This window comes from Castanea sativa, chromosome 10, assembly GCF_040712315.1.
Source record: "Castanea sativa cultivar Marrone di Chiusa Pesio chromosome 10, ASM4071231v1".
In the NCBI taxonomy this organism is placed as follows: domain Eukaryota; kingdom Viridiplantae; phylum Streptophyta; class Magnoliopsida; order Fagales; family Fagaceae; genus Castanea; species Castanea sativa.
Window position 1 is genome coordinate 1,081,401 of NC_134022.1, and position 24,838 is coordinate 1,106,238.

At 33.6% G+C, this 24,838-nt stretch overlaps 1 protein-coding gene across 3 annotated transcripts in view; it reads left to right on the forward strand.

Annotated features, from left to right (window-relative positions):
- Window positions 1-5,243: 5,243 nt before the first annotated feature.
- The window catches only part of LOC142613264 (putative disease resistance protein RGA1), a 51,617-nt gene continuing 32,022 nt past the window's right edge, over window positions 5,244-24,838 (forward strand). For 2 of the 3 annotated variants that reach the window (XM_075785518.1, XM_075785519.1), the window contains exons 1-13: window positions 5,244-8,769; window positions 8,946-9,077; window positions 9,249-9,325; window positions 9,551-9,655; window positions 10,585-10,672; window positions 10,942-11,228; window positions 12,004-12,241; window positions 12,906-13,006; window positions 13,943-14,128; window positions 14,237-14,474; window positions 15,341-15,587; window positions 15,942-16,078; window positions 19,745-20,024. In XM_075785518.1, coding sequence (XP_075641633.1) covers window positions 5,427-8,769; window positions 8,946-9,046 — 3,444 coding nt within the window. In that variant the 5' untranslated portion in view covers window positions 5,244-5,426 and the 3' untranslated portion in view covers window positions 9,047-9,077; window positions 9,249-9,325; window positions 9,551-9,655; ... (7 more) ...; window positions 15,942-16,078; window positions 19,745-20,024. Of the gene's footprint in view, window positions 8,770-8,945; window positions 9,078-9,248; window positions 9,326-9,550; window positions 9,656-10,584; window positions 10,673-10,941; window positions 11,229-12,003; window positions 12,242-12,905; window positions 13,007-13,942; window positions 14,129-14,236; window positions 14,475-15,340; window positions 15,588-15,941; window positions 16,079-19,744; window positions 20,025-20,262; window positions 20,448-20,536; window positions 20,938-24,838 lie in introns of those variants that run through there. The other variant, XM_075785520.1, reaches the window with a different exon arrangement.

The window sequence follows — 24,838 nt, forward strand, 5'->3', positions numbered from 1 at the left end:
TCCAATCAATAAATTCAAATGTCCCATTGGGTTTCAACTTCTTACGGTTCTCTATCTCATTTCTAAACATTATTCCACATTACTTTACCTCATTCTTAAAAAAATTAAATAAATACATACAGTTATTTATATATCACTTTTAAGCATTATAACTTAAAAAAAAAAAATAGTATTATTGCATGCGCAAAGTGTGTGTATTGAGTCTAGTACTATTAACAACATGATTCCTTGTTTCGATTTCATCATTTTGCATACTAAAATATTTTCACACAAATTCTTAAACTCTCTAAAATACCTCTATCTTAAATAATTTTAAACTTAAAAACACAAATAGGATGAAAGAGTAATTTACTATTTTTTTTAAAAAAGTTCATAAATTTTAAGCTTTTTCCGTTCTCATGTACAAATAACTAATTAGAAAAAAAAAATACTCATAGAAAGATCCTAAAAATTAAGACACTATCTCTATCTCATTTTTAAATAAAAATGACACTAAGAGCATTTACTTCAGTCTTCTAAAATATTTAGCTAAACTAATAAATAAATAAAAACCTCTACTTTTGCTAGTTTATCTATCTATTATTTTCATACACATACATTAGCCTCAATATTTTATCAACATTGAAATTTAATGTAGTAAAGATAGAGGTTTACTACATATAGAGATGAGATTATCCTCTTTAAAAATTTTAGTTAATTTAGTGAGACTGATGTACGCTTATTTTGTTTAAGTTTAGATAAATTTTTGCTAAAATATTAAATTGGTGAGACTGATGTGAATGCTCTAAACCCAAAAAATAAAAAAAGAGCCTCATCTCACGTGCAAAGCATGTGTGATGACGCTAGTCTTACTATTAATAACATGATTCTTTGTTTGAGTTTCATCATTTTGCATACTAAAATATCCTTCCAAAAATTCTTAAACCCTCTAAATTATAACTATCTTTTAGTTAAATAATTTTAAATTAAAAAACACAGGTTAAACATTATAATATTGAACAAAAAATAATAAAAGAGAACATTATTGTATGTGCAAAGTGCGTATGATGAGTCTAGTACACTAATAATAGAATTTTTTTTTTGGATTTCAACATTTTACATACTAAAATACCCTTATATAAATTCTTAAACTCTCTAAAATGCTCATATCTTTTAGTTAAATAATTTTAAATTAAAAACACAAACAGGTTAAAACAACAGTTTACTATTTTTTTTTTAAGTTTATAATTTTTAGACTTTTTCCTTTCTTACATACAAATAACTAATTACGGAAGAAAGAACGGAGAAAGATTTTAACAAATTCTACTTCAACCCAAAAAAACAGAGTAATAGAATAAACCCATATGCATGTGTGGCCAATAATTGTCCACGCTGGAAGCTATAGTTTGCTAAGATTACAAAACAAAACAAAACAAAGGCATTTAGTTGCATTGATATAAAAACATGACCCCTGTTGCACTTTGAAAGCTCGGATTTGTGTGAATACACAAGAGCTTGTTTAGACTCCAAATTAAAAGATTATGGCTCGGTTGATTTTGCTTTAACTTAAACTAAGTGCGAAATAAAGTAAATGCGAGCGAACAAACAATAAAACTACTCTAAGTCATATTCATCAAACCACAACAGTAAAATGAAAGCTAAAAGAGTAGGAAAGAGAAATGCAAACACAAGATAACAAACTGATGTGTTATTGAAGAGGAAACCGAAGAACTTGGCGAAAAGCTTATCCGCTGCCCTCCAAGCGGTAAATTGATCCACTAGACAATAAGTTGGGATACACGAATAGTAAGAGACCCTCCAAGCCTAATCTACCCCTCCAAGCTCCTACTCCAATAAGGCTTCTTAGAATTGTGTCTTGTCTAACTTTTCGGATCCCGCAATGCGCTCAATTGCATCCGACAAAACTTGGCTTCTTCCAATGCTTCCTAGCAGTACTAAAACCTCATTTGTCACTCAGATTAGGTGTGATAAGTGTTTGGACTATCAAACTTTCAAGGATATAATTATAGATATGGATATGGAGAGGTAGGAGTTGAGGAAAACTACAATGGATTGTGTAGAGGATTGTGGGTATGACAATCTCTATCTCTCAAGGGTTGTGGCTAGGGTTTTCTCTTTGAAAAGCACCCATTTCAATTTTTTGGGTAATGTGGGTATATATAGTGTGGGTAGAGACATGGTGTATCAGATATGACAAAATAGTAAAATAGAATGTTTTGTGGGTATCTCGCGGGAAGGCCTTACCCACGAAATACTTGTGAAAATCAACTGTCACCATCTGTCATGACTCTTTGCATTCCAGTCATGTGCTGAGCACATGACTTCAATTCGCGGGAAGGCTTCTCGCAAGCTACTCGTGAAAACTCCTTTCATTTTCAATGTTGCCTTGAGTCTTCACACTCTCTCTCACACATAATCCTTACAAAGAAATCTCACATAAAATACAGGGTACATAAGATTAAACAAAATTACAATCAAATTTGGCACGAAATTAAAGCCAACACGAAATACTTGTAAATCACAACTTTACACACTTTGAAATACTTGCAAAGCTATAGAACATTAGGGACAAAACTCAGGTACAATATCTTAGGTGCAGTTTCTTAGGTTCCTCTCTTAAGATTCTGCCATATGGATACTTAACTAAAAAAAATAAAGTTTCATCCCATGAGAAAAAAGCCACATGATATAATCTTAAGAAGGAAACCTAAGAAATAACACATAAGTACTGTACTTAAGCCTTGCCCAAACATTAGAACCCCATGCTCTTAACATTATTAATTATTATTCAAAATTACACCTAAACCCATTGATCCACACATCCACACTATTTATATCTTGTTTTTAAACATGATGACACTAAACCCAAAACAAAATAAAAATTACATTCATTGCACGTACAAAACACATGTGATGAAGCTAGTTTATATATAACATTTTTTGTTTTTTTTTTAAAAGAATATATATAGTGATAACAGGGTTGCAACTATCTAAATTCTTTTAGTTATTTTTAATTTAATAGTGTTACTTATGAATTTATTCTATTTACGTTTTAATTACTTATTAAATTAATAATCATTTCCACACACAAAATTTATAATTATTTCATAACAAATTTTTTTTTTTTTTTGAGGGGGAATTTCATAACAGCTTTTTTTTCGCTTTTGTTTGGTATTTTTTTTTTCCATAATTGAGAGAGGGAAAGAGAGTCTTACCCCAAAAAAATTATCTTTACTCATTAAAATGATAAGGAATTAAGAATAAATCTAGAGTCTAGAGTCCAGATTGCTCATTCGATAAAATGTAGATATTTTCACACACACACACACACACACACACACACACACACACACACATATATATATAGGTTTTCCCCTTAACAAAATCAAAACTCTTGTTACAATCACCCCTGATCTTGGTCACTCAAATGATCCTGATAATGCTCAATACAGGGCAGAATGGGGAAAATACTTTGGGAGTAGTCTCAGAGTTCATGAGATGAATCATCATTTTCCTGGCCTTTTGATTAACTACGAAGATGGTTCAAATGATAATCCCTTCTGGCTTTCCCAGATGTTTGAATTTGGCTTCATTAGACTAATAAAATTAATTAGTCATGATCAAATTAGCCAATTCCCTGATATTATACAAAAGGTTGTTGCAGGAATTGAAAGTCCTTTTTGTATCTATTAGATGCTGGAGCACTCTGCCAAAATGGGAAAGAAATAATTGAATGAATATTCAACCATCACATCATCTTGTTCTCATTAATGATTATACCCACTAAGGACAATGGTATGAAGGAGATACTTACCTTTCCTATAAAAAACCTTTTGCCCTTGCTGACTGTTGGAGAATTTACTTCAACAATCAAATTCTAGATGTTAGCCAAGAATTATGGAAAGACTACCACTTTTTTGGTTGTACAGATAGAATTTATGTTTTTGTGAATAAACCATATGCATATGATGTCCGCCATATGCACAGGAAGAGTCATGATAATCCAAATAAGTTTCTCACACCAGGAAAGGATCCTATTTATGAGCCATTATTATATTGTGATTTCTGCAATCAATATTCAACTTATCATGAACATGAATGTAATGATGATCCCCCATGGGATCCTTGCCCTACATGGGATCCTTATGAAGGATACCCGTCAGATGCTGCAGACACTAATTAAGGATAATTGATTTGTCTGACCTCCATATTCACCTAAGGATAAAATATTCACTATTGCCTTATCTGATGCTATCTCCACTTATGCTACGGATAATTCCTTTTGGCATGAAAGGCCAAACTACTTTTGGCACCAATATTGATGTCTATTGCTTTACTTGATAATGATGTTTGTTCTATTGACTACTTTGGCACATCTGAAACTCCATTGATGTTTTTACTTGTCTGGCATGCACATCGATCAATATTGAAGACATATTCACCCAAGTTAAAAGCATACACTATTACTTTACTTGATGGTGACTTCTGATGACTACTGACTACTATTTCATTACCTGTTGCTACTATTATTTTATTTACTAATGATGCTTCCTACTTTCAGCACCATTATTGCTGCAATAGCCTTACCTACCACTATTACTTTAACTGATAAGCTTTTGGCTTATTCGCCTCTGTTGCCCTCACGAGTCCTAATATGAATAGTAAAAAATGCCACTATTCACTGCTTTATTTACCTATATAAAGGGGTTGTCCATTATATAGGTATATGTATATATGTGTGTGTGTATTAGCAAACCTCTCTACTTATAATTTGTCATGGGATAATGACCAAGTGCATCTACATTTTCTTATTTTCACAAATTCCAATCACCAGTCAAAGTCACCAAGTATGAAATTGCAGACTAAGTAAGACTATTTAAAGGAGCATTAACCCAAAACTAATTTAAACTAATACAAATACATTGAACTAAAACGAGAGCCACTGACAACGACCAATGTTATGCGTTAGTTTTTTAACATTAGTCATACATGGCCAAATGGGCATCTTACCGTTGAGACAAAAACTATTGTTTGTTTACCTTAATATATGTTTTGAGATGCGTTTAGATTCAGCAACATGTGCAATTTGTCGTAGAATGTGTAACAAGTGCACGCTGCACCTTTGTTTTCAAGAATACTATAATATGCATTATCCCAAAAGTAATTTGAATTTATACATAATGAATTGAATTAGTGAGAGCCAGCTAAGAAAACCAATGTGATGAATTGAATCTTACCATTATGCCCAAAGTAATGTTTAATAATATATGATCACAACTGTACTTGCAACTTGCTAGCATTCTAAATAAATTGGCCAATCTGCCTAAGCCATTCTCCTCACAAACAATTGTTCTCATTTTGCCTACCTTTTAACTGAGTTCACTGTAACCATTTAGCATTCATTCACCTGCTACTACTAGCGTGCAATGGCGGAAGCTCTCATCAGAGTTGCTGAGGGAATCATTGGCCAATTGGGAAAGCCTGCTCTCCAAGAGATTGTCCTGCTCTGGGGTGTCAAGGGTGAGCTTGATAAGCTCAGGAACACGGTTTTATCCATCAAAGCTGTCATTCTGGATGCAGAGGAGAAACAGGCGCAGGATGGTGCCATCAGTGATTGGCTGAGAAAGCTGACAGATGTACTTTATGAAGCGGATGACTTGCTGGATGATTTTTCCACTGAAGTTTTACAACGGGAAGTGATGACCAGGAATAAGAAGGCGAAAGAGGTACGCATCTTCTTCTCCAAATCAAACCAGCTTGCATATGGTCTTAAAATGGGTCATAAGATTAAGGCAATTAAGGGGAGGTTAGATGCCATTGATGTTGATAAGAATAGGTACAAATTAGAGGGACGTCCTAGGGAGACACAAGTCACTAATAGTGTGAGAAAGACTCATGGTTGTGTAAGTGTTGAAGCTAATTACTTTATTGGAAGAGAGGTTGATAAGAAAGTGATCATAGAACGTTTATTGGATTCCAATATTGAAGAGAATGTTTCAGTCCTTCCTATAGTAGGTATAGGAGGACTAGGTAAGACCACTTTAGCTCAATATGTATTCAATGATGATGAAATTAATAGTCATTTTCATAAAAAATTGTGGGTGTGCATCTCAGACGATTTTGATGTAGAAAGGATTGTTGAGAAAATCCTAGAAAATGCAACAGGTAAGAAACAAGAAAAACTTGAAATGAGCACATTGATAAATGTTCTTCATAAAGAAATAGATGGAATGAAATACTTACTTGTATTAGATGATGTGTGGAATGATAATGCAGAAAAATGGGATAAGTTAAAAGGATCTCTACTATGTGGTGCAAGAGGCAGTAGAATATTGGTAACTACACGTGAGAAGAAGGTTGCTAATATTACAAAAACTATGGAACCACACTTTTTAAGGGGTTTAAATGAAGAGGAGTCTTGGTCTTTATTTAAGAAAAAAGCATTTGAAAAGGGACAAGAACCAGAAAATTTAAAAATTAAGGAATTTGGAATGGCAATAGTTAGAAAGTGCGAAGGAATTCCACTTGCCATAAAGCTTATAGGAAGGCTATTGTGCTCAAAAAACTCAGAAGAGGAGTGGTTCTCCTTCATGAATAAAGAATTTTCAAAGCTAGATCAAAATGAAGATGATATCCTACCAACACTTAAATTGAGTTATGATAATCTCCCATCACATTTAAAGCAATGTTTTGCTTATTGTAGTTTATTTCCAAAGGATTATCAAATTGAAAAGGAGATATTGATTAAACTATGGATGGCACAAGGGTTTATTAGGCCATTAGATCACAACCAATGCTTAGAAGATGTTGGATGTGAGTATTTTGAAGAATTACATTGGAGATCATTCTTTGAAGATGCTGAAGGAAATTGGTGGAACCATGTAACTAAATTCAAAATACATGACCTAATGCATGATCTAGCAATATCGGTAGTGGGGCTAGAGAGCATCACTTTTGGCATAAATGAGGAAAAAATGGATGAAAAAACCCATCATGTCTCATTTGGTTTTGATTTAGTCCCATTCAAGCAAATTCCAACCTCGTTGTTTAAATCAAGCAGGATGAGAACATTTCTTTTGCCATGTCAAGAGCTTTATTCAAATCAAATGGTATGGAACAAGTCAACTTGTGTTGCATTTGTTTCAAGTTTTAAGTTCTTGCGCCTGTTAGATTTGAATTGCACTGGCATTAGGATTGTGCCACATTCTATTGGAAAGTTGAAGCATTTAAGGTATCTCGATCTCTCATCTAACAGCCACATTAAGATACTTCCTAATTCCATTATAAGGTTGCCAAATTTGGAGACACTAAATCTTCGTAATTGTTGGGGACTTATAGAATTGCCAAAAAATATTAGCAAATTAGTCAATCTTAGGCATCTTAACATATATGGGTGCAGTAGTTTGACTCATATGCCACATGGATTTGGGCAATTGACTAATCTCCGCTCACTAACTCAGTATGTGTTGAGTAAAGACTCTAGGTGTGGTGGTGAGTTGAAGGAATTTCACGGATTAAACCAGTTGAGAGAAAGTCTAGTGATTAAAAATCTGAGACACAAGAAAGATGCTGAATTAGAATATAAAACTGCACGTTTGAAAGATAAACAACACCTTGAAGGTTTGGCGTTACAGTGGTGGATAGAAGGAGAAGTGGATATTGGGTACGATGAGATGTCAGTGGAAGCTTTGGAACCAAACCAAAATCTTAAAAGTTTGGAATTAGATGGCTACAGGGGAGTGAAACATCCAAGCTGGCTTTCTTTACTCAAAAATCTTGTAAGCCTTACGTTATTTTCAATGGAGAATTGCCAAGATGCGCTACCATTGCATGAATTTCCTTCTCTCAAAACTCTCTATTTGGCGAATTTTCCTTCTCTTGAGTACGTATCTCTGGTATCAGAGAGTTTTAAACTTCCACCCCTAGAATCCCTCCGTATTTGGAGTTGCCCTAATCTAAAGGGATGGTGGAAGAGGAGGAGCGACTCCATCGAGGAGGACGAAGATGACGCCGATAATTACAGTGAAATATCGACGATAACAGCGAAGAATCATTCTCTGCCTTCATTTTCTCGTCTTTCCCATCTAGACATTTCTAGGTGCCCTAAACTATCTTCCATGCCTTTATTTCCTTATCTTGAAGAATTAAGTCTGGATAAGTCTAATTTGAGGCCATTGGAGCGAACAATATCGATGGGAATGATAAGTACGGCATCTCAGGAAAACCCAACAACAGCAGCAGTAGCAGAGTCAACCTCGTCTGCTCCTTCTTATTCCTCTTCAACACTTGCCGCCTCATTCACCCCTCTCTCCAAATTAACAAATTTGAATATTTGTATGATAGAAGGCAGTGATGGTCATGTCCTTCAATCTATACAACATCTCACTGCACTTGAACAATTTACGTTATATAAGTATAATGGGGATGGGATGGAATTGGAATGGCAAGGCCTGAGAAAGCTTCAGTTTCTAAGATTATCTGATCAGCCAAAATTGGCCTCTCTTCCGATGGGGCTTCAACAGGCGACCTCTCTGCGACGTCTCGAAATTTGGGTTTGTCCGAGTTTGACGACATTGCCGGAATGGATCTGCGAAATCATATCTCTTCAATCATTCTATATTCGTGATTGCCCCAATTTGACTTCATTGCCTGCCCTAACGTCTTTGAAGACGCTGAATATTCTGAGGTGTCCCATCTTAGTAGAAAGTTGCAAGAACCAGGATTGGGTTGCTCGCATCCAAAACTTGGGAGGAGATTTAGCTCATCCAGGTATTGAATTTCATTATGCAAAACAAATTTCTTCTTCTTCACCATCTCTCAGATTTTCCAATCGTTTTTCGTTTCAAAAATGTTGAATGTTGAATGTTGAATGTTGAATTTTGATTTTTGTTTTTGTGTGTTTAGGGATACCCATTGTATAGCTAATTTTTTCCTGGCTATTTAAGTTCAATATGCAGAACAAACTGAAACGAATGAGGAATATGAACTTAGAACTCGGGACTTCACCAAAATTTTTGGGCGTTGCAGTGGTTCAACAAGTCAATAGCTCAGTGGTAAATAATTATAATTATCTAGAGGTGGTTTCTTGTTTAATTTATCTTTGCCAATAGAATTTTCATTCCTCACATGCATGCTTTCTTCACATATTAGGAGAGAGAATATGGAATTCTTTCCTCTGTTTCTTTTTGTATCTCAAACCAAGTTGATTTGGTGATGTATTTTGGGTGTTTTTCTTCTCATCTTGTCAGGTGAGGATCATCAATTGCTGATAAGGAGATAATATTTGTGGGGAGAAGTATTCTGGCAGAAGAATTAGCTTATGCAGGTATTTTTTATGCTTCGATTATAAGCCCCACCATGTTTTTTTTTTCTACAATTGAATAATTTTTTTTTTTTTTTGTTTTTGGTTTTTTTTGTTTGTTTTGTTTTTGGTTTTTTTGTTTGTTTTGTTTTTTTTTGTTTGTTTTGTTTTTTTTCTGGCTTGTGCAGGTATGAGTTGTTTCATACTGAATCACTAATGTTTCTTTCCTATCTTTTTTGTCTTGCTTAGCTTGCGTTGGATTTAGATCATAAGTTGATATTCATGGTAGCAACACTTGGATAAAGGACAAGTGGTTGGTTATTGGCTTTCTCCTTGAATTCAAATGCTACAGAGGTAAACAAATAATAGACTTTTACTTACTTTTACATTATCATTCTTTGTTTTCGAAGGGGAAAAAAATAAAGAAAAAGGTTTTCACTATGGCAGATTCTTCATAACACTTAATGGTTTATGATCAAAGTTGGGATCCAGTGTCTGTTTATTACCACTCTTATCCATATAGATACAAGTATTGCCAACAGAACTAGATGCCTCATTTTCAAATGTGTGCTTTAGGCTTTGATCATCTTCATTTATAATTGCAACTTCTCTAACAATCTCTGGCTTGTAATCAATTTTGGTTACTTTGGTTCTTAGAAGTCTTCTAGTGCCCAAAATAAAGGGTAAGTCATTAATCATATGTTAGGTTTCTTGACCTTTCCAAGAACTTTGAAACCAGTAATAAATCACTCTCCAGTCCATTTTTCTCCTGTTTTCTATGTTTCTTCCTACTCCAAACAAGAAACTACTTGACATTAAACTGTATGTCAATTCATTTGGGTATCTGGGGCTATCTTCTTACATACTAAAAGCAGTTCTCATTTTGTTGTAAAATATATGAAATGAAGATCAAATATGTAAAAGTGGTCTTTAATAGTGGTTCTTTTCGCTTCTTTTGTGATAGGTGAGCTCAAAGATTTTAAGAACTTAATGGTTTAATTGATGATTCTTCATATTTAAGTATATGAGATTCACTATCTGTAACTTTTATTTGATAGAATAGTTTGCATCAAAACACAGCTTAGATTTAATGTAGACATGATATATTTCAGGAATGGTATTCATTTTATGCCCCTGGTTAGTGAGAAACTTTGGGAAGACAATGATTATACAATCGTAACTTCTTTTTTTATTCAAACTTGATAAGCATCCTGCAGAATTCTTATTTTAAAAGAGGAGCTTAGATTCTTAAATCCATAATGGTACTTATTGAATGATGCCAGGTGAAAATGCTTCGGAATGACCTGAGACAGCATATATCCTTGAGGCTGGAATTAAATGGAGAAGGATCCATCATAACTCCATAAAAAGGTTGAGTGCCACAATTCAGTTTGTTAGTTTATAAGTTATTTTGAGTTCTAAACTTTCTCATGTTGGATGACAAGAGCAACCAATACCATCCCCTAGAGTTGTGAGCTTGCCAACCCAACAGTTTTAGAAGGGTTCAGTGTTTTTCTACAGTAGAGTGGCAAATAAATGTTAGGGGAAACTAACTATCTAACTTTATTAACTTTTTTCTCTCTTTAGATGACTGATACTAATAGCGTGCAACTTCTCCCATGATTCCCTTTTATATGCAGGCATTTAGCAAACATTTTGGTCACATGTTCAGGCAGATACGCAGTAGATAGCCACAACCTAAGTGCAGTGGATAGTCACTTGTGGGTGGTGTGGAAATCATGGGGATTTTCTACAACGTGATTGGATATGACAGCCTTCCATCTTAAAAAGAATGAGTATCACTCGCTATCCCACTTATGGCTACAATGGTAGAGGCAAACAGGAAAAAGTTGGCATAAGTCTGTTCTTATATTTGTGTATTTGTGAGAATAAGATTCAAGATTTATTGCATCTTTGACTTCTTTTGGTACGTATGTCAATCATTAACTTATCTTTGAAGGATAAAACACAATAATGAAATGTGAATGCTATGCTTTCTTTTTTTTTTTTCTTTTTTTTATTCTAAGTGTTTTGATATTATGAGTATTTTTCACTTGTCTGATTTCATGTGCCATATTTCTCAATTTGTTACCCTACAACTTTGCAATACATTGAAATTACATTTCTCTACTTTCATATGAAAATTATTCATCCTGAATTTGATTTCTCACGTATGATATGGAAAAATATGCTAGCTAAATTAATACTTTACTAATTATTATTCAGATTTTTATTGGGTTTAAATCCTGTTTTTTGTTTGTCTTTTGTTGGTTTTTCCAATATGAAACAAGTTCAATGTTGGTCTGTACAGCAGTTATGACAATGGTGGTGGCAATTATCTCTTGTTAATTGCTGTGGTGTTTTTTAAAATATAAGCCATTGAAGCTCTGACATAACTAGCAATGTTGCACCATTTTAAATTCTACAAATGGCTGTGTCATCACAAGTTAATAAAAGAATAAGTAAGTTTTATTTATAATAGACCACAAGATTCCTGCACTATAATTCCAACCTCATTCTCATAAGTATTCAATACAAATTTTGCTTTACCATGTTAGGATTTTATAACTATCAAATTTAAATCTTATTGACCTATTTGGACATTATTGTGGTCTAGTTGGGTTCTTACTATGAAATTCAATGTGTTTCTTCGAAAGTTTTGAGCTGTTTTCGAGTTTATTCACTGGTTCTTTGATTATTAGTTGGAAATGTAAAGAAAAGTAGCAATTCAGGAGATGGATGGGGAAATCAGTTGGGATTCCGCAATATGATAGCCTCACTTCTTTCAAGAGATCGAGTATTATTGACTAACTCAAGTTGTTGCTAAGATGCAGAGTCAAACAAGAATGATCTGGCATAAACCTGCTCCCTTTTATTTGACAGTGAAACTGAATTGATGAGAACCAGATTCCGAATTTTCTGCCACTGTGACTTCTTTTGGTATGTATGTCAATCATTAACCTAGATTAAAATTTCAATGCTATTATTTCTTTTCAATGTTCTAAGGATTTTCCTGCAACATGTAGTAAGTTGACAAGCTGGAAACTGTGTCTCATTACTTTCATTATCATAATATGTTCTTTCCGCATTTATATGAGATGAAACAATATGTAAAATATATTTGTAATCATTTTTTAGCTTTGCCAAATTCCTTTTACTTATAAAGAAAAAATGTTGCTCGAGTTGTTTTTCAAAAGTGTGCCAAGGAGTTGATGTATTTGGCTTGCTTTGTTAATCTTTGCAAAGGCATAATGATATTTTGGTTGGAAATTCAAAGTTGGAAACTATAGTATATAGTACTCCTGGAATCAGCATCTTAAACAATGGGCTTGTAATGATCTCAAAGATCACAATGTCTCAAAGTTCAAATGGCTGGACACAGGTAAGGAGGATCTATAGGTTTTTGTGAGAGAAATGCAGCAATCATGTTATTGCTGAAAAGGACTCAATTGCTCCTATGTCATCCTAATTCCTTTTTGTCTTGATTTTAAATTTTGGCTTTTGGATTCAATTTCCCTATGTGCTTCTACTTCCATCGTGCATTGAGATCATCCCGTTTTCTCTAGACCTTCTCCCTGCTAAAAAAAATCTTATTCTGCAACAGAGTGCAATGAGGGAGTTCTAAATTGAATCTAGTTTTGAGCCTTATTGAGGATACCAAGGAAAGTGGCAAAGCCAGAACCAGAAGAGGTGGCCCCTAATGAGGTATTTGGCTAATCATCCCCTTTTCATTGGACACCGCCAATGAGCCTCGTTTAGATGGGATTAATGCACTATTTTGACATTTCAATTAGACAAAAAAATGTTAGTGATGGATTATTTAAATTTATGCCCAATCTGGTTACAGAAAAACAATGTAGGAGGTAAAAGAAAAAAATATTTGAAAAAAAAAAAGTCTTAAATTCTTTATCAGTGGGAACAAGAAACTACAGTGAATACTCACTTCTAATGATGAGTTCATTTTCTTTTAGTCAACAAGAAATTATTGTACATCTCTTTCTCTCACTTATCAGAAAAATGCCAGGCATTAATGGGCAAGGTTCACACATTCCATGAATCCATGTGACTGCTCGGATCCTAGATATAGAAATAAGGATCTAAAACTCCTAATACTTCTACAGGTTCATTCATACCATTTTAAACTCTTTCCTCTATAAATTTAGCAATTATAATAATTTTTTTTTTTTCAAGTATTGCTGATTTTTATTAAATCTAATAATGCCTTTTCTTCAAACAAAGTTGATTCCAAAGTTATATATGCAACAATAGCAAAATATTGAAAGAAAAGAAATATTAGAAACTTTAGTGGCTTAAGTTCCTTAATGAAGATGTGTGCATGCACACCATATGAATGTATGTGTGCAAGTATTATGCCTTTTTTCCTCTTTTTCCTACCACATGGATGTTTCAGGTCTCTAGGCCTAGTGTCTTCCTACACAACTTCATTATCTGCTGAATGAAACTACAAACTTTAAGATGTATAAAACCATTAAGAGGAAGTCAGACATTGATGCTTATGATGCAATAGGAAAGATATTAGATGACATAGATGTAGATACAGAAGTTAATTATGTTTATCTCAAGCATTTAACTTTATTAAATGAGCAAATATATTTAATTGATTTTATTTCTATGTCCCAGCTGGCAAAACTTGAGCTTTGGTTGGAAAAGGCAAAAGCAGGAAGTCAACAGTTATCAGTTCTCCAAAGTGATACTATGATCTTCAGGTGGGCAAAGCTCTTACGGATAATATTAATCTCAAAAAGTTTCAGCCAAGAACCTTTGTTCTTTGCATCCACCATCAAATATAATATTGCATATGGAAAGGTGGGGGAAGAATTGAAGAAATAAGAGCTGGACCTCAACTTACGTATGCTGTTCTTTTACTAATACATTGCGTGAGGTTCTAACTTCTGGTCCATGACTGTACTTTAGATGATCCTTTCAATTTGATAATCATCTAAAGTACTGTCATGTGGAATTCTGGAATTTGCAGCTGAGTGGACTCCATGGGTGGTGAAGCACAAGACTCATTTGTCCCGTGGACAGAAGCAAGCAGCTTCCATAACAAGAGCAATTTCTAAACACACAAGGATTTTAACTCCTAAATGAAGCTAAAAGTGCATTTGATGTGGTTTTTGAGAGAATATTGCAAGAGGCATTGGACATGATGGTACGCAAATTATTGTTTTGGTTTCTTATCATTTGCGCATGATCAAGAATGCCTGAAAAAGGAATGTTAAAAGTATAGCCATACCATATTCTCTTTAATCACATCTTGAGGCATTTTCACATGTGTCTCAACTAGTAATTTTATTTTCTGTAAACTAGTCTTTGTTCACCACAGCGGCATTGTATATCATTTGACCTAGGTATGTGAATTCTGAATTTTACATTTTAACAAAAAGAAATTAAAAAATTGCATATAATTACTTCTTTCCATTATCTTTATGAATTATTGGCCTATGTCCTGGATATGGCAAGTTTTTCTTTTTTCCTCCCCAAACTTTTACATGAACTCAATTGACTAAAACTTCAAAATACAAAGCTAATACTTTCAGCATTACTGTTTGGCCTTGTCTGAAAACATAGACCTAAGTAGCAAAAGATAAAGCTGTTGATGCTTCCTTATTAGCAATGATTGATTCAAGGTTAAATTTAGACCTAAGTAATAAGTCTAGGATGACGACGAATCATACAAAGGAAAAATTGAGCTTCATGTTGTATGCTTTAGATATCCATCTAGGTTAGATATTCAGGTTTTCCAAGGCCTCAGCTGCTTTGCCATTCATTTTGGCAAAGGTAAAATTTTATTTTCAAATTGTGCTTTACCACCTTTTTACTTCTATATAGCTTTAGCGCCAAAGCAGTACTAGATTTTTTTTAATGATCCAGTCATAATTGGAAAAACAAAACCAGATTAATCGAGTTATACTTGTATTGTTGTTTTGTTGTGTTCATGGATATAAAGTCAATGTGTTTATTGAAAAGTTTTGAGCTGTTTTCAAGTTTATTCACTTGGTTCTTTGATTATCAAAGGGAATTGTAGAGACAAGTACCAATTGAGGAGATGGTTGAGGAAATCAGGGGGGATTCTGCAATATGCTTGATTATGATAACCTCACTTCTTTAAAGAGATCGAGTATTATTGACTAACTCAAGTTGTTGCTAAGACGGCAGAGTCAAACAAGAAAGATGTGGCATAAACCTGCTCCCATTTATTTGATAATGGAATTGAATTAATGAGAACCAGATTGAGAATTTACTACCACTTTGACTTCTTTAGGTATGTATGTCAATCGTGAACCTAGATCCTTCATAAAAAGATATATAGCAATCTTTTTTGTTCTGTAAAAAAAAAAAAATGTTAATGCTATTATTTCTTTTCAATGTTCGAAGGATTCTCCTGCAACATGCAGTAAGATGACAAGCTGGAAATTGTGTCTCATTACTTTCATTATCATAATATGTCCTTTCCGCATTTATATGAGATGAAATGATATGTAAAATGTATTAGTACCTATTTTTTGGCTTTGCCAATTTCCTTTTACTTAATAAAGAAAAAACTGTTACTTGAGTTTTTATTCAAAAGTGTGCAAGGAGGCGATTTATTTGGCTTACTTTGTTGATCTTTTCATAGGAATAATGATAATCTGGTTGGAAATTCAAAGCTGGCAACTATAGTATATATTACTCCTGGAATCAGCATCTTAAACAATGGGCTTGTAATGATCTCAAAGATCAAAATGCACTCAGACTTCAAGTGGCAGTACACAGGTAAGGGGAGGATCTATAGTTTTTTGTGAAAGAAATGCTTCTATCACATTATTGCTGAAAAGGACTCAATTGCTTTTATGTCATCCTAATTCCTTTTTGTCTTGATTTTAAATTTTGGCTTGTGGATTCTATATCCCCATGTTCTTCCACTTCCATCGTGCATCGACATCATCCCTTTTTCACTGGACCCTCTCCCTGCTTAAAAAAAAAAAAAAAAAAAATCTTATTCTGCAACAGAGTACAAGAAGAGAGTTCTAAACTGAATCTAGTTTTGAGCCTCATTGAGGTTACCAAGGAAAGAGGCAAAGCTGGAAGAGGTGCCCCCTAATGAGGTATTTGGGTAATCATCCCCTTTTCATTGGTCCCCCTAATGAGCCTTATTTAGATTGAATTAACACACAATTTTGACATTTCAAGTTAGTGTCAACAATTTTAGTGATGGATTATTTAAATTTATGCTTCGTTTGGTTACAGAAAAAATGTAGGGAGGAAAAAGAAAAGAAAAAAAATTGAAATTAAAAAGTCTTAAATTCTTTATCAGTGGGAACAAGAAACTACAGTGAATACTCACTTGTAATGATGAGTTCATTTTATTTTAGTCAACAAAACATTTTGTACATCTCTTTCTCTCACTTATCAGTAAAATGCCAGGCATTAATGGGCAAGGTTCATACGTTACATGAATCCATGTGACTGCTCAAATCCTAGAGAACACCATAAGGATCTAAAACTCCTAATACTTCCACAGGTTCATTCATATCATTTTAAACTCAGTCCTCTACAAATTAATCAATTATAATTGAACAACTTCATTATTGATTTTGTTTCAAGTATTGCTGATTTTTATTGTATCTAATTATGTCTTTTCTCCAAATAGAGTTGGTTCCAAAGTTGTCTTTTCTCCAAATAGAGTTGGTTCCAAAGTTGTATATGCAGCAATAGCCAAAAATTGAAAAAAAAAAAAAGTATTAGATACTTTAGTGGCTTAAGTTCCTTAATGAAGATGTGTGCAACCACAACATATGAATGTATGTGTGCAAGTATTATGCCTTTTTTCCTTTTTTTTCTTACCACATGGATGGTTTAGTTTTGGTATCTAGGCCTGGCGTCTTCCTACACAAGTTCATTTTTTGCTGGATCAAACATCAATGCTTATGATGCAATAGGAAAGATATTAGATGACATAAATGTAGATACAGAAATTAATTATGTTTATTTCAATCATTTAAGTTTATTAAGTGAGCAAATATATTTAATTGACTCTATTTCTATATTCCAAATGACAAAACTTGAGCTTTGGTTGGACAATGCAAAAGCGTGGGAAGTCAGCAATTATCAGTTCTTCAAAGTGATACAATGATCTTCAGGTGGGTAAAGTTCTTACGGATAATATTAATCTAAAAAATTTTCAGATTAAATGGGGTAGGGAAAATTTGGTCTTGTCAGCCAAGAACCCTTGTTCTTTGCATCCACCATCAAATATGATATTGCACATGGAAAGGTGGTGCAAGAATTGAAGAAATAAGAGCTGCACCTGAACTTGCCTATGCTGGTCTTTTACTGATACATTGCTTGAGGTTCTAACTTCTAACCTGGTCCATGACTGTACTTTAGATGATCCTTTCATCTTGATAATTTTTTTTTTTGATAAGTAAGAATGATATATATACGAAGGTTACTCTATGCCTGGAAAACACATAGCAACCTAGAAATACAAGAAAAAGAAAACAAAGAGAAACAAGAGAGAGAACCAAACAACAAAGAAATTACAATAGGAAAAGGGAACAAAGAAAAGAAGAGAGGGAATCACTAGACGTGAGTCCCCACGCCCGAGACCAATCAAATAGAGTTCCACAAAAAGAAGCAAGCAAATGATCACTAGAGCTATCCAAATCCTCAAAAGTCCTCCGGTTCCGCTCCTTCCAAATACACCAAAGGATGCACAATGGAACTAAATTCCAGATCTGAGACGAATTCTTCCCCAGCCAATTCCACCATCCAAAAAGCAAGTCTGGAATCGAACTAGGCATAACCCAAGCCAAGCCAAAAGTTATAAAAACAAAGCTCCATAACCGATAGGCCACCTCACAATGAAGAAGAAGGTGATCTACCGTCTCTCCACAATGACGGCACATAATGCACCGATCCACAAAAACCAATCTCCTCAATCTCAGATTGTCTCCCGTTAGGATCTTATTCCAAACTACACACCAAACAACAAAAAGAAACTTGCCTAGGGGCCTTTACTCTCCAAATAGCTTTCCAAGGAAAGATAGTTGAAGGAGAATTTCTTAATTTGTTATCGTACGACCGGATGTCAAAAGCCCCATTAGGCTTCAATTTCCAACGCATCCGGTCTCCAACATCCATAGGAGGGATTATAGCACCCAACATATGAAGAAACCGCAGCCCTTCATCCATCTCCCAATCATTAAAAAATCTACTAAACCGAACATTCCAAAATCTTCTATCCTCCGCCCCCTGCCTATGCAAAGAAGCTTCAACAGAAGCCTCCTTATCAATGGCAATGCCATACAGCCTAGGAAAAGCCAATTGAAAAGGTTGATCCCCATAGCACCCATCCTGCCAAAACCTCACCCTATTCCCCAACCCAACCACAAACTGACAATTTTTGCTGAAATCCTCCCAACCCATGCGGATGCTTCTCCACAAACCACACCCATGAGCTCCCCTATCCAGCTTTGAGGTCCATCCCCCCAATCTTCCCCATATTTTGAAGCTACTACCTGCCTCCATAAACGACCCTCATCCTTACCAAACCGCCACAACCATTTCCCCAATAAAGCCTTATTAAAGGTAGTGAGTTTGGAAATTTGAAATTTGCAGCTGAGTAGACTCCATGGGGGGTGAAGCACAAGACTCATTGTCTTGTGGACAGAAGAAAACAGCTTCCATGGCTAGAGCAATTTCTAAACTCCAATGGATTTTAACTTTTAAATGCAGCTGAAAGTGCATTTGATGCTAGATTTGAGAGAATAGCACAAGAGGCATTGGACATGAATGTACGCAAACAATTGTTCTGATTGCTTATCATTTGAACATGATCAAGAATGCCAATATGATTGATGTTTGCATTTTAACAAAAAGAAACTATAAAATTGCTTATAATTACTTCTTTACATTATCTTTATGAATTATTGGCCTATGTCCTGGATATTGAATGCATTTCTTTTTTCCTCCCAAACTTATATATAAAGTAACTCAATTGACTAAAAGCTCAAAAGACAATATTAATACTTTCAGCATTACTGTTTGACCTTGTCTGAAAAAGTAGACCTAAGTAGCAAAAGACAAAGCTGTTGATGTTTTCTTATTAGCAATGATGGATTCTAAGTTGAATATAGACCTAAGTAATGAGTCTAGGATGACAATGAATCATACAAGGGAAAAATTGAGCTTCATCATGTAAGCTTTAGATATCCATCTAGGCTAGATATTCAGGTTTTCTGAGGCCTAAGCTTTGCCATTCTTTTTGGCAAAGTTAAATTTTATTTTCAAATTGTTTATTGCCACCCTTTTACTTCTATATAGCATTAGCACCAAAGCAGTACTAGATTTTTTTTTTTTTTTTGATCAAGTGATAATTGAAAAGAAAAAACAGATTAATCAAGTCATAATTGTAATGTTGTCACTCTTTTCTTTCAGAAAGTCACAATTGTTGGAAAAAGTGGAAATGGGGAATGCATAGTGACTACAATATTGCAATCGTGTGATCCTAAATCAGGTCACGTGATGGAATTGAAATTGAAAGGTTAAATTGAAGTGGATGAGTTGGTAGATTGGTCTTGTCAGTCAAGAATCAGTTTTGTTTAATGACTTATCCATGCCAACACTGCATATGAGAAGAAGGAATTGTAAATGAGGTGGAAAGCAAAGCCTCACCAAAGTTACAAATGTGCAAAAGTTTGTTAGTGGCTTACGACAGGTTAGTAGAGTAAAAAGTTCTCCTAAATTCATCATTTGATAGTTCTTAATGATCCAAGTAATTAAGTCAATTTAGCTATTTTAGAGTAAACCAACATTTAATAGCTTTCAATGCATAAAGCAAAAGTGGAAGCATTATTACTTCAATCTTTTTGTTTTGGAGTTTAGCATTTGCTTGTGAGTCTTACAGACTCATTGGACTATACCGCTTCATTTAGTTTCTGTCAAATGAAATGCAGGACTAGCAAATCATGGAAATACTACGAGAATTCCAATTATCAAGCAGGCAGAAGAAACGGGTAGCCATTAGATGTCCAGCACACTGCTTTAAATAAGGCTACAAATACACTCAAAGCTGAATCTGAACGAATAATTCAAGATGCACTGAACCGAGTGATGGTGAACCAGGCTATTAAGTAGTAAGGTAGATATTAATTAGAAAAAACTCCATCAAGTACTTTTTAGATGATTGATTCTATGTAACATACAACTTGTCTCATGGTTGCATTTCAGGTCCAGGCACTTTGCAAACATATAGGACAAGTGTCAAGCAGATATGAAGTTAATAGCTATCACCTAATGGTGCAATCGGATGCTTAAGACACATCTATTACTAGCTTAATGGAAATACATCTATCAATGTTCCTGCACTTCAATTCTGTAAGAGAGGGAACTCTATACTTAGTTATTAATCTAAAAGCTAGTGAAAAGCATTATTAGGACTACAATATAATATTACGACCTGATCCTTTCTTACTAAAGTCATCTGCAAAAAATTTCCTATTCCAAAATTTTGTTATATTTCAGGAGCTAAACTTGCAATCCTGATTTTCTTTTTTCTCTGAATTGGTTTTCCATTTTGGAACATGTTCAATTGTAAGCTAGACCATGAGCATTCATAAATTAATTATCTCTTCTTCAATTTATATTATTCACATTTCTTTTTATTGTGATTGTGTTATTAAATCATGTTGAGAATTAAAATCTGTATAATTTTATATTCATATATTGAATCTCTGAATCCAGTTAGCTTGATTTTAACTTATAGTTATCAAAATCAACTATAGTTTCTTTTTCTTTTTGGAAATTGTTGTTGCCTTGTTGGGTTCCAAATCATTCATGCAGTAAGTGGCAACCAGAAATACCAATGACAATCCAATCCTTGGTATGAGAAAAATTCATAAGAAGAAGAGTTGAGTGATATTAATTTCAACCATGGTTGATTACATCTATACGCAAACTTTAGGGATTGGGGTTATGGATGAAGGAACAACAAGATTTTAATATTACTATCTTTTCTTTTTCACTTATTCAAGAGAACAAATAAAAGATCATTTTTATTTAATGAGTTAGGGTTTTCTATAAAGTTGTAAAAGCAATTTTTTTGAACTCTAAAGTCATACTCCATTTAATAATTTTTATTATCAAATTAATGCTATCTAAATAAATACTCAAAATAGTGACAATTGATTCAAGGAAAATTAAAATAAGATGTTAGAAGTTGAAAATTTTTCACATATTAATATTTTGAACAACTTTATGGTTATTCCACCTGATTTTGATCCAAAACCTTGCAAAAAAACATTATTATGACTACAATATAATATTACTAACTGTAATCCTGATTTTTTTTTTCTCTGGTTGGTTTTCCATTTTTGAGCATGTTCAATTGTAAACTAGACCATGAGCATTCATTTGTAGCTTTTGCCCTTTGCAATAATGGGCTTTAAGTTCTGAGGCCCTAAGATATATTAATTTTAAAAATTATTGCACCTACTAAGGAATAATTACCATAATCATTTTAGAGAGGAATAATTATACCTCATTCTGAAGAATAGCAATTTATAACGAATAACTATTCTTTGTAATAAAAATCTTACCAAACTAAATAATGGTTAAATTATAGGAATAACTATTATATTGCAGTGTCTATTACAATAACTATTATATTGCACTGAATGGAGATTACGACAGGAATTGTAATCATTATTACTAGGAATAAAATGTGTTGTAATGTAATAATTAAACATATTCATTAGTTTGGTTATGAGTTATAACATTAGAATGAAACTTAACATTTATTTTAGGAAATATCTTACTCATACAATTATATCTCCTTAAAAATTGTTATTTTTAAATTTAAGAGGCATATGTGTTATTTTTTATGATTTTTTAATTTTATAATTGTTAGATGTATATGGAAAGTTTTTTTTATTTGGTAATATATTAAATTTTGAAATTATTGCACTCACTAAGGAATAGCTAATGCAACATTTTAAAGAGGAATATTTATTCCTCATTTTGAAGAATAGCTATTCATAAGGAATGACTATAGGAATGACTATAGGAATAACTATTACATTACAGCACCTATTATATTACAGCACCTATTACAATTTACCAAACATGCCTTAAGAGTTATGTTGAACTGCTGAAGTTAAGATTTTCAATATATACATATTTAATATATATGAAAATTGACCAATTTTCAAAAAAAAAAAAAAGACCAAACCACGTCACACGGCATGGTCTAAAACCAAATTGCATTGCATTATGACCGATCTATTAAAATGCAGTACTATGACCCAAAACCACGCTGTGAACACCCCTAAACATGAAATCTTGATTCGAGCCTTGATGGGAAGGGAGGGGATGAGATATTTATATAGTAATATTTTTAACTAGTTAGAAAAATAAAAAATAACTATAACTTTTCTTTCCTATTAAAACTTCTATTTTTATTTTTCTCTCTCCCCATATTAAAATAATCCACAAATACAATTTTACCTCTCTCTCTCTCTCTCTCTCTCTCTCTCTCTCTCTCTCTCTCTCTCTCTAGCATTCTATAAATGTCATGAGCAGCGACACTATGAGTGATCACCGTATTGTGTCGGCAATGTGGGTAAGCATGGTTGCCAAATTAGTGAAGGAGCTTGGAGGTGGAAGATGCTTGAATTAGAACATAGTCTCATCGAGTTTGACCTCACATTACAGGTGGTCACACTATGGGATGCCTTGTTAAGGTGTGCTTTTTTTTTTTTCTTTTTTTTCTTTTTCTTTTTGTGGTTAAATTCAATTTTCTTAATTTGAAATGGATGTGTTGTTTGATCTTTTTCCAACTTGATGGAGCTTTCGATGCTAAAACATTTAGGCAAAATTTTTATTTTAAACACTATAATTTAAGGGTAGTCCCAATTAAACTCTATAGTTTCAAATGTAACAAATCAAGCCTTACATTTTTTATTTTTTTTAAAAAAGCCTTATATTTTTTAAAGAAAACAAATTAAATCCTAGAGTCAAAATCAGAATAATACCTGTAAGGACCAAAAACTCATAAAACCAGCTTAAAAACGTTACTACTGTTTTATTCAGTTAAAAGTCCTCATACAATACATTTGGTAGAGAGGGTTCAACAACAAAAAGCCCCTCTCTATAATGCCCCGACTCTTATTTATACTATTTGCTCTTTTCATCATGGCCCTACACCTCACAATTTACTATGTTCTTCCTTCTGACACCTGTCTGTCGGTAATGGAGCAGAGTTCTAGCTTTGCGTTCAACACTGTTCAGGTCATATCCACATTAATGCAACAGATTGATCTGATATCTTCCAATTAATGCGGCCAGAATGGTTGTTGCCGGGCATTTAATGCATCTTTCTAACTTAGCCTACCACCTTCGGATATTTGTAACCCTTATGTCAGCAATGCCCATGCCACATCATCTTCGGGTATTTTTAGGTAACTTCCCTTACTCCTTTGCTCCATCTTACCTACTGTATGTCGGCCTTCCTCTCTTCGGGTCTTCGGGTTCTTGGGTCCTCGGAACCTCACAATACCATTTAAGTAAACATTAACTATAGAGAGAGAGAGAGAGAGAGAGAGAGAGAGAGGTTGCTGCAAGCCTTCCTTAACCCCCACACTAATAAGCTTTGTGCTCTCTTTTATTTTTGTTTTAACTTTGAATTTTGTTTCTAAATTTTTTTGATACAATAGCTACTGTTCCAATAGCTCTTCTCCTCCCAGCAAAAGAAGATTTAGTTTTTCATATTGCAAAAGAATAATAAACGATCTTGATTATTTTATCAAGTCATCCGGGTTCCATTTTTTTTAAAAGAAAAGAAATAAAATGAGTATTTAATTCTCTCTAATAAATAAGTAAATGTGCAAAAAAGAAAATATTTTCTTTGTGTTTAATGATGTAACTTCAATATAATAAAAATGAAATGTGAATTTTGTTTTAGGGGATGTGCTATTGTTTCTAGTTTTAAATTTAAATATGATCTATATAAAAATTCTCTCTCGAAGGTTATGATTAATAATGAGATGGTACAATGTACATTTTTAAATTGTTTGTTTGTTTGTTTTTATTTATTTTAAAGTTGTTTGTATTTGAGAGGTGATTGTATAAATCTAAAATTGCTTGTTTTCTTTTTTTCTTTGGTTCTTTTTGAGGTAAATTTTAATAGGACAAAGTTTGGTTATTTGTAATTAATGACTACAACTTTCACTAAAAAAAAATTAACATTATTAAAAATTGACTGCATGTTGAAAATAGGGAAAAATGGGCTTTTGCCCTTTTTTTATTTTTTTATTTTTAAATATCTAGTATAATATCTCTGTTTTGAAACTATTTAGCAGAATGCCCCTTGTGGGGACCTGAGGACCGAAGATGGGAAGTACCGTTGAAGCCTTCAATTGTTTCTCTTGAAAGAGCATCCACGGCCTGAGGAGTGAGATGGTCCGAGGAGAGAATGAAAAGTGACAAAGCATCCTTGATGGATATAATGGGTGAAGGTGGGTGCCTCAGGGGTTA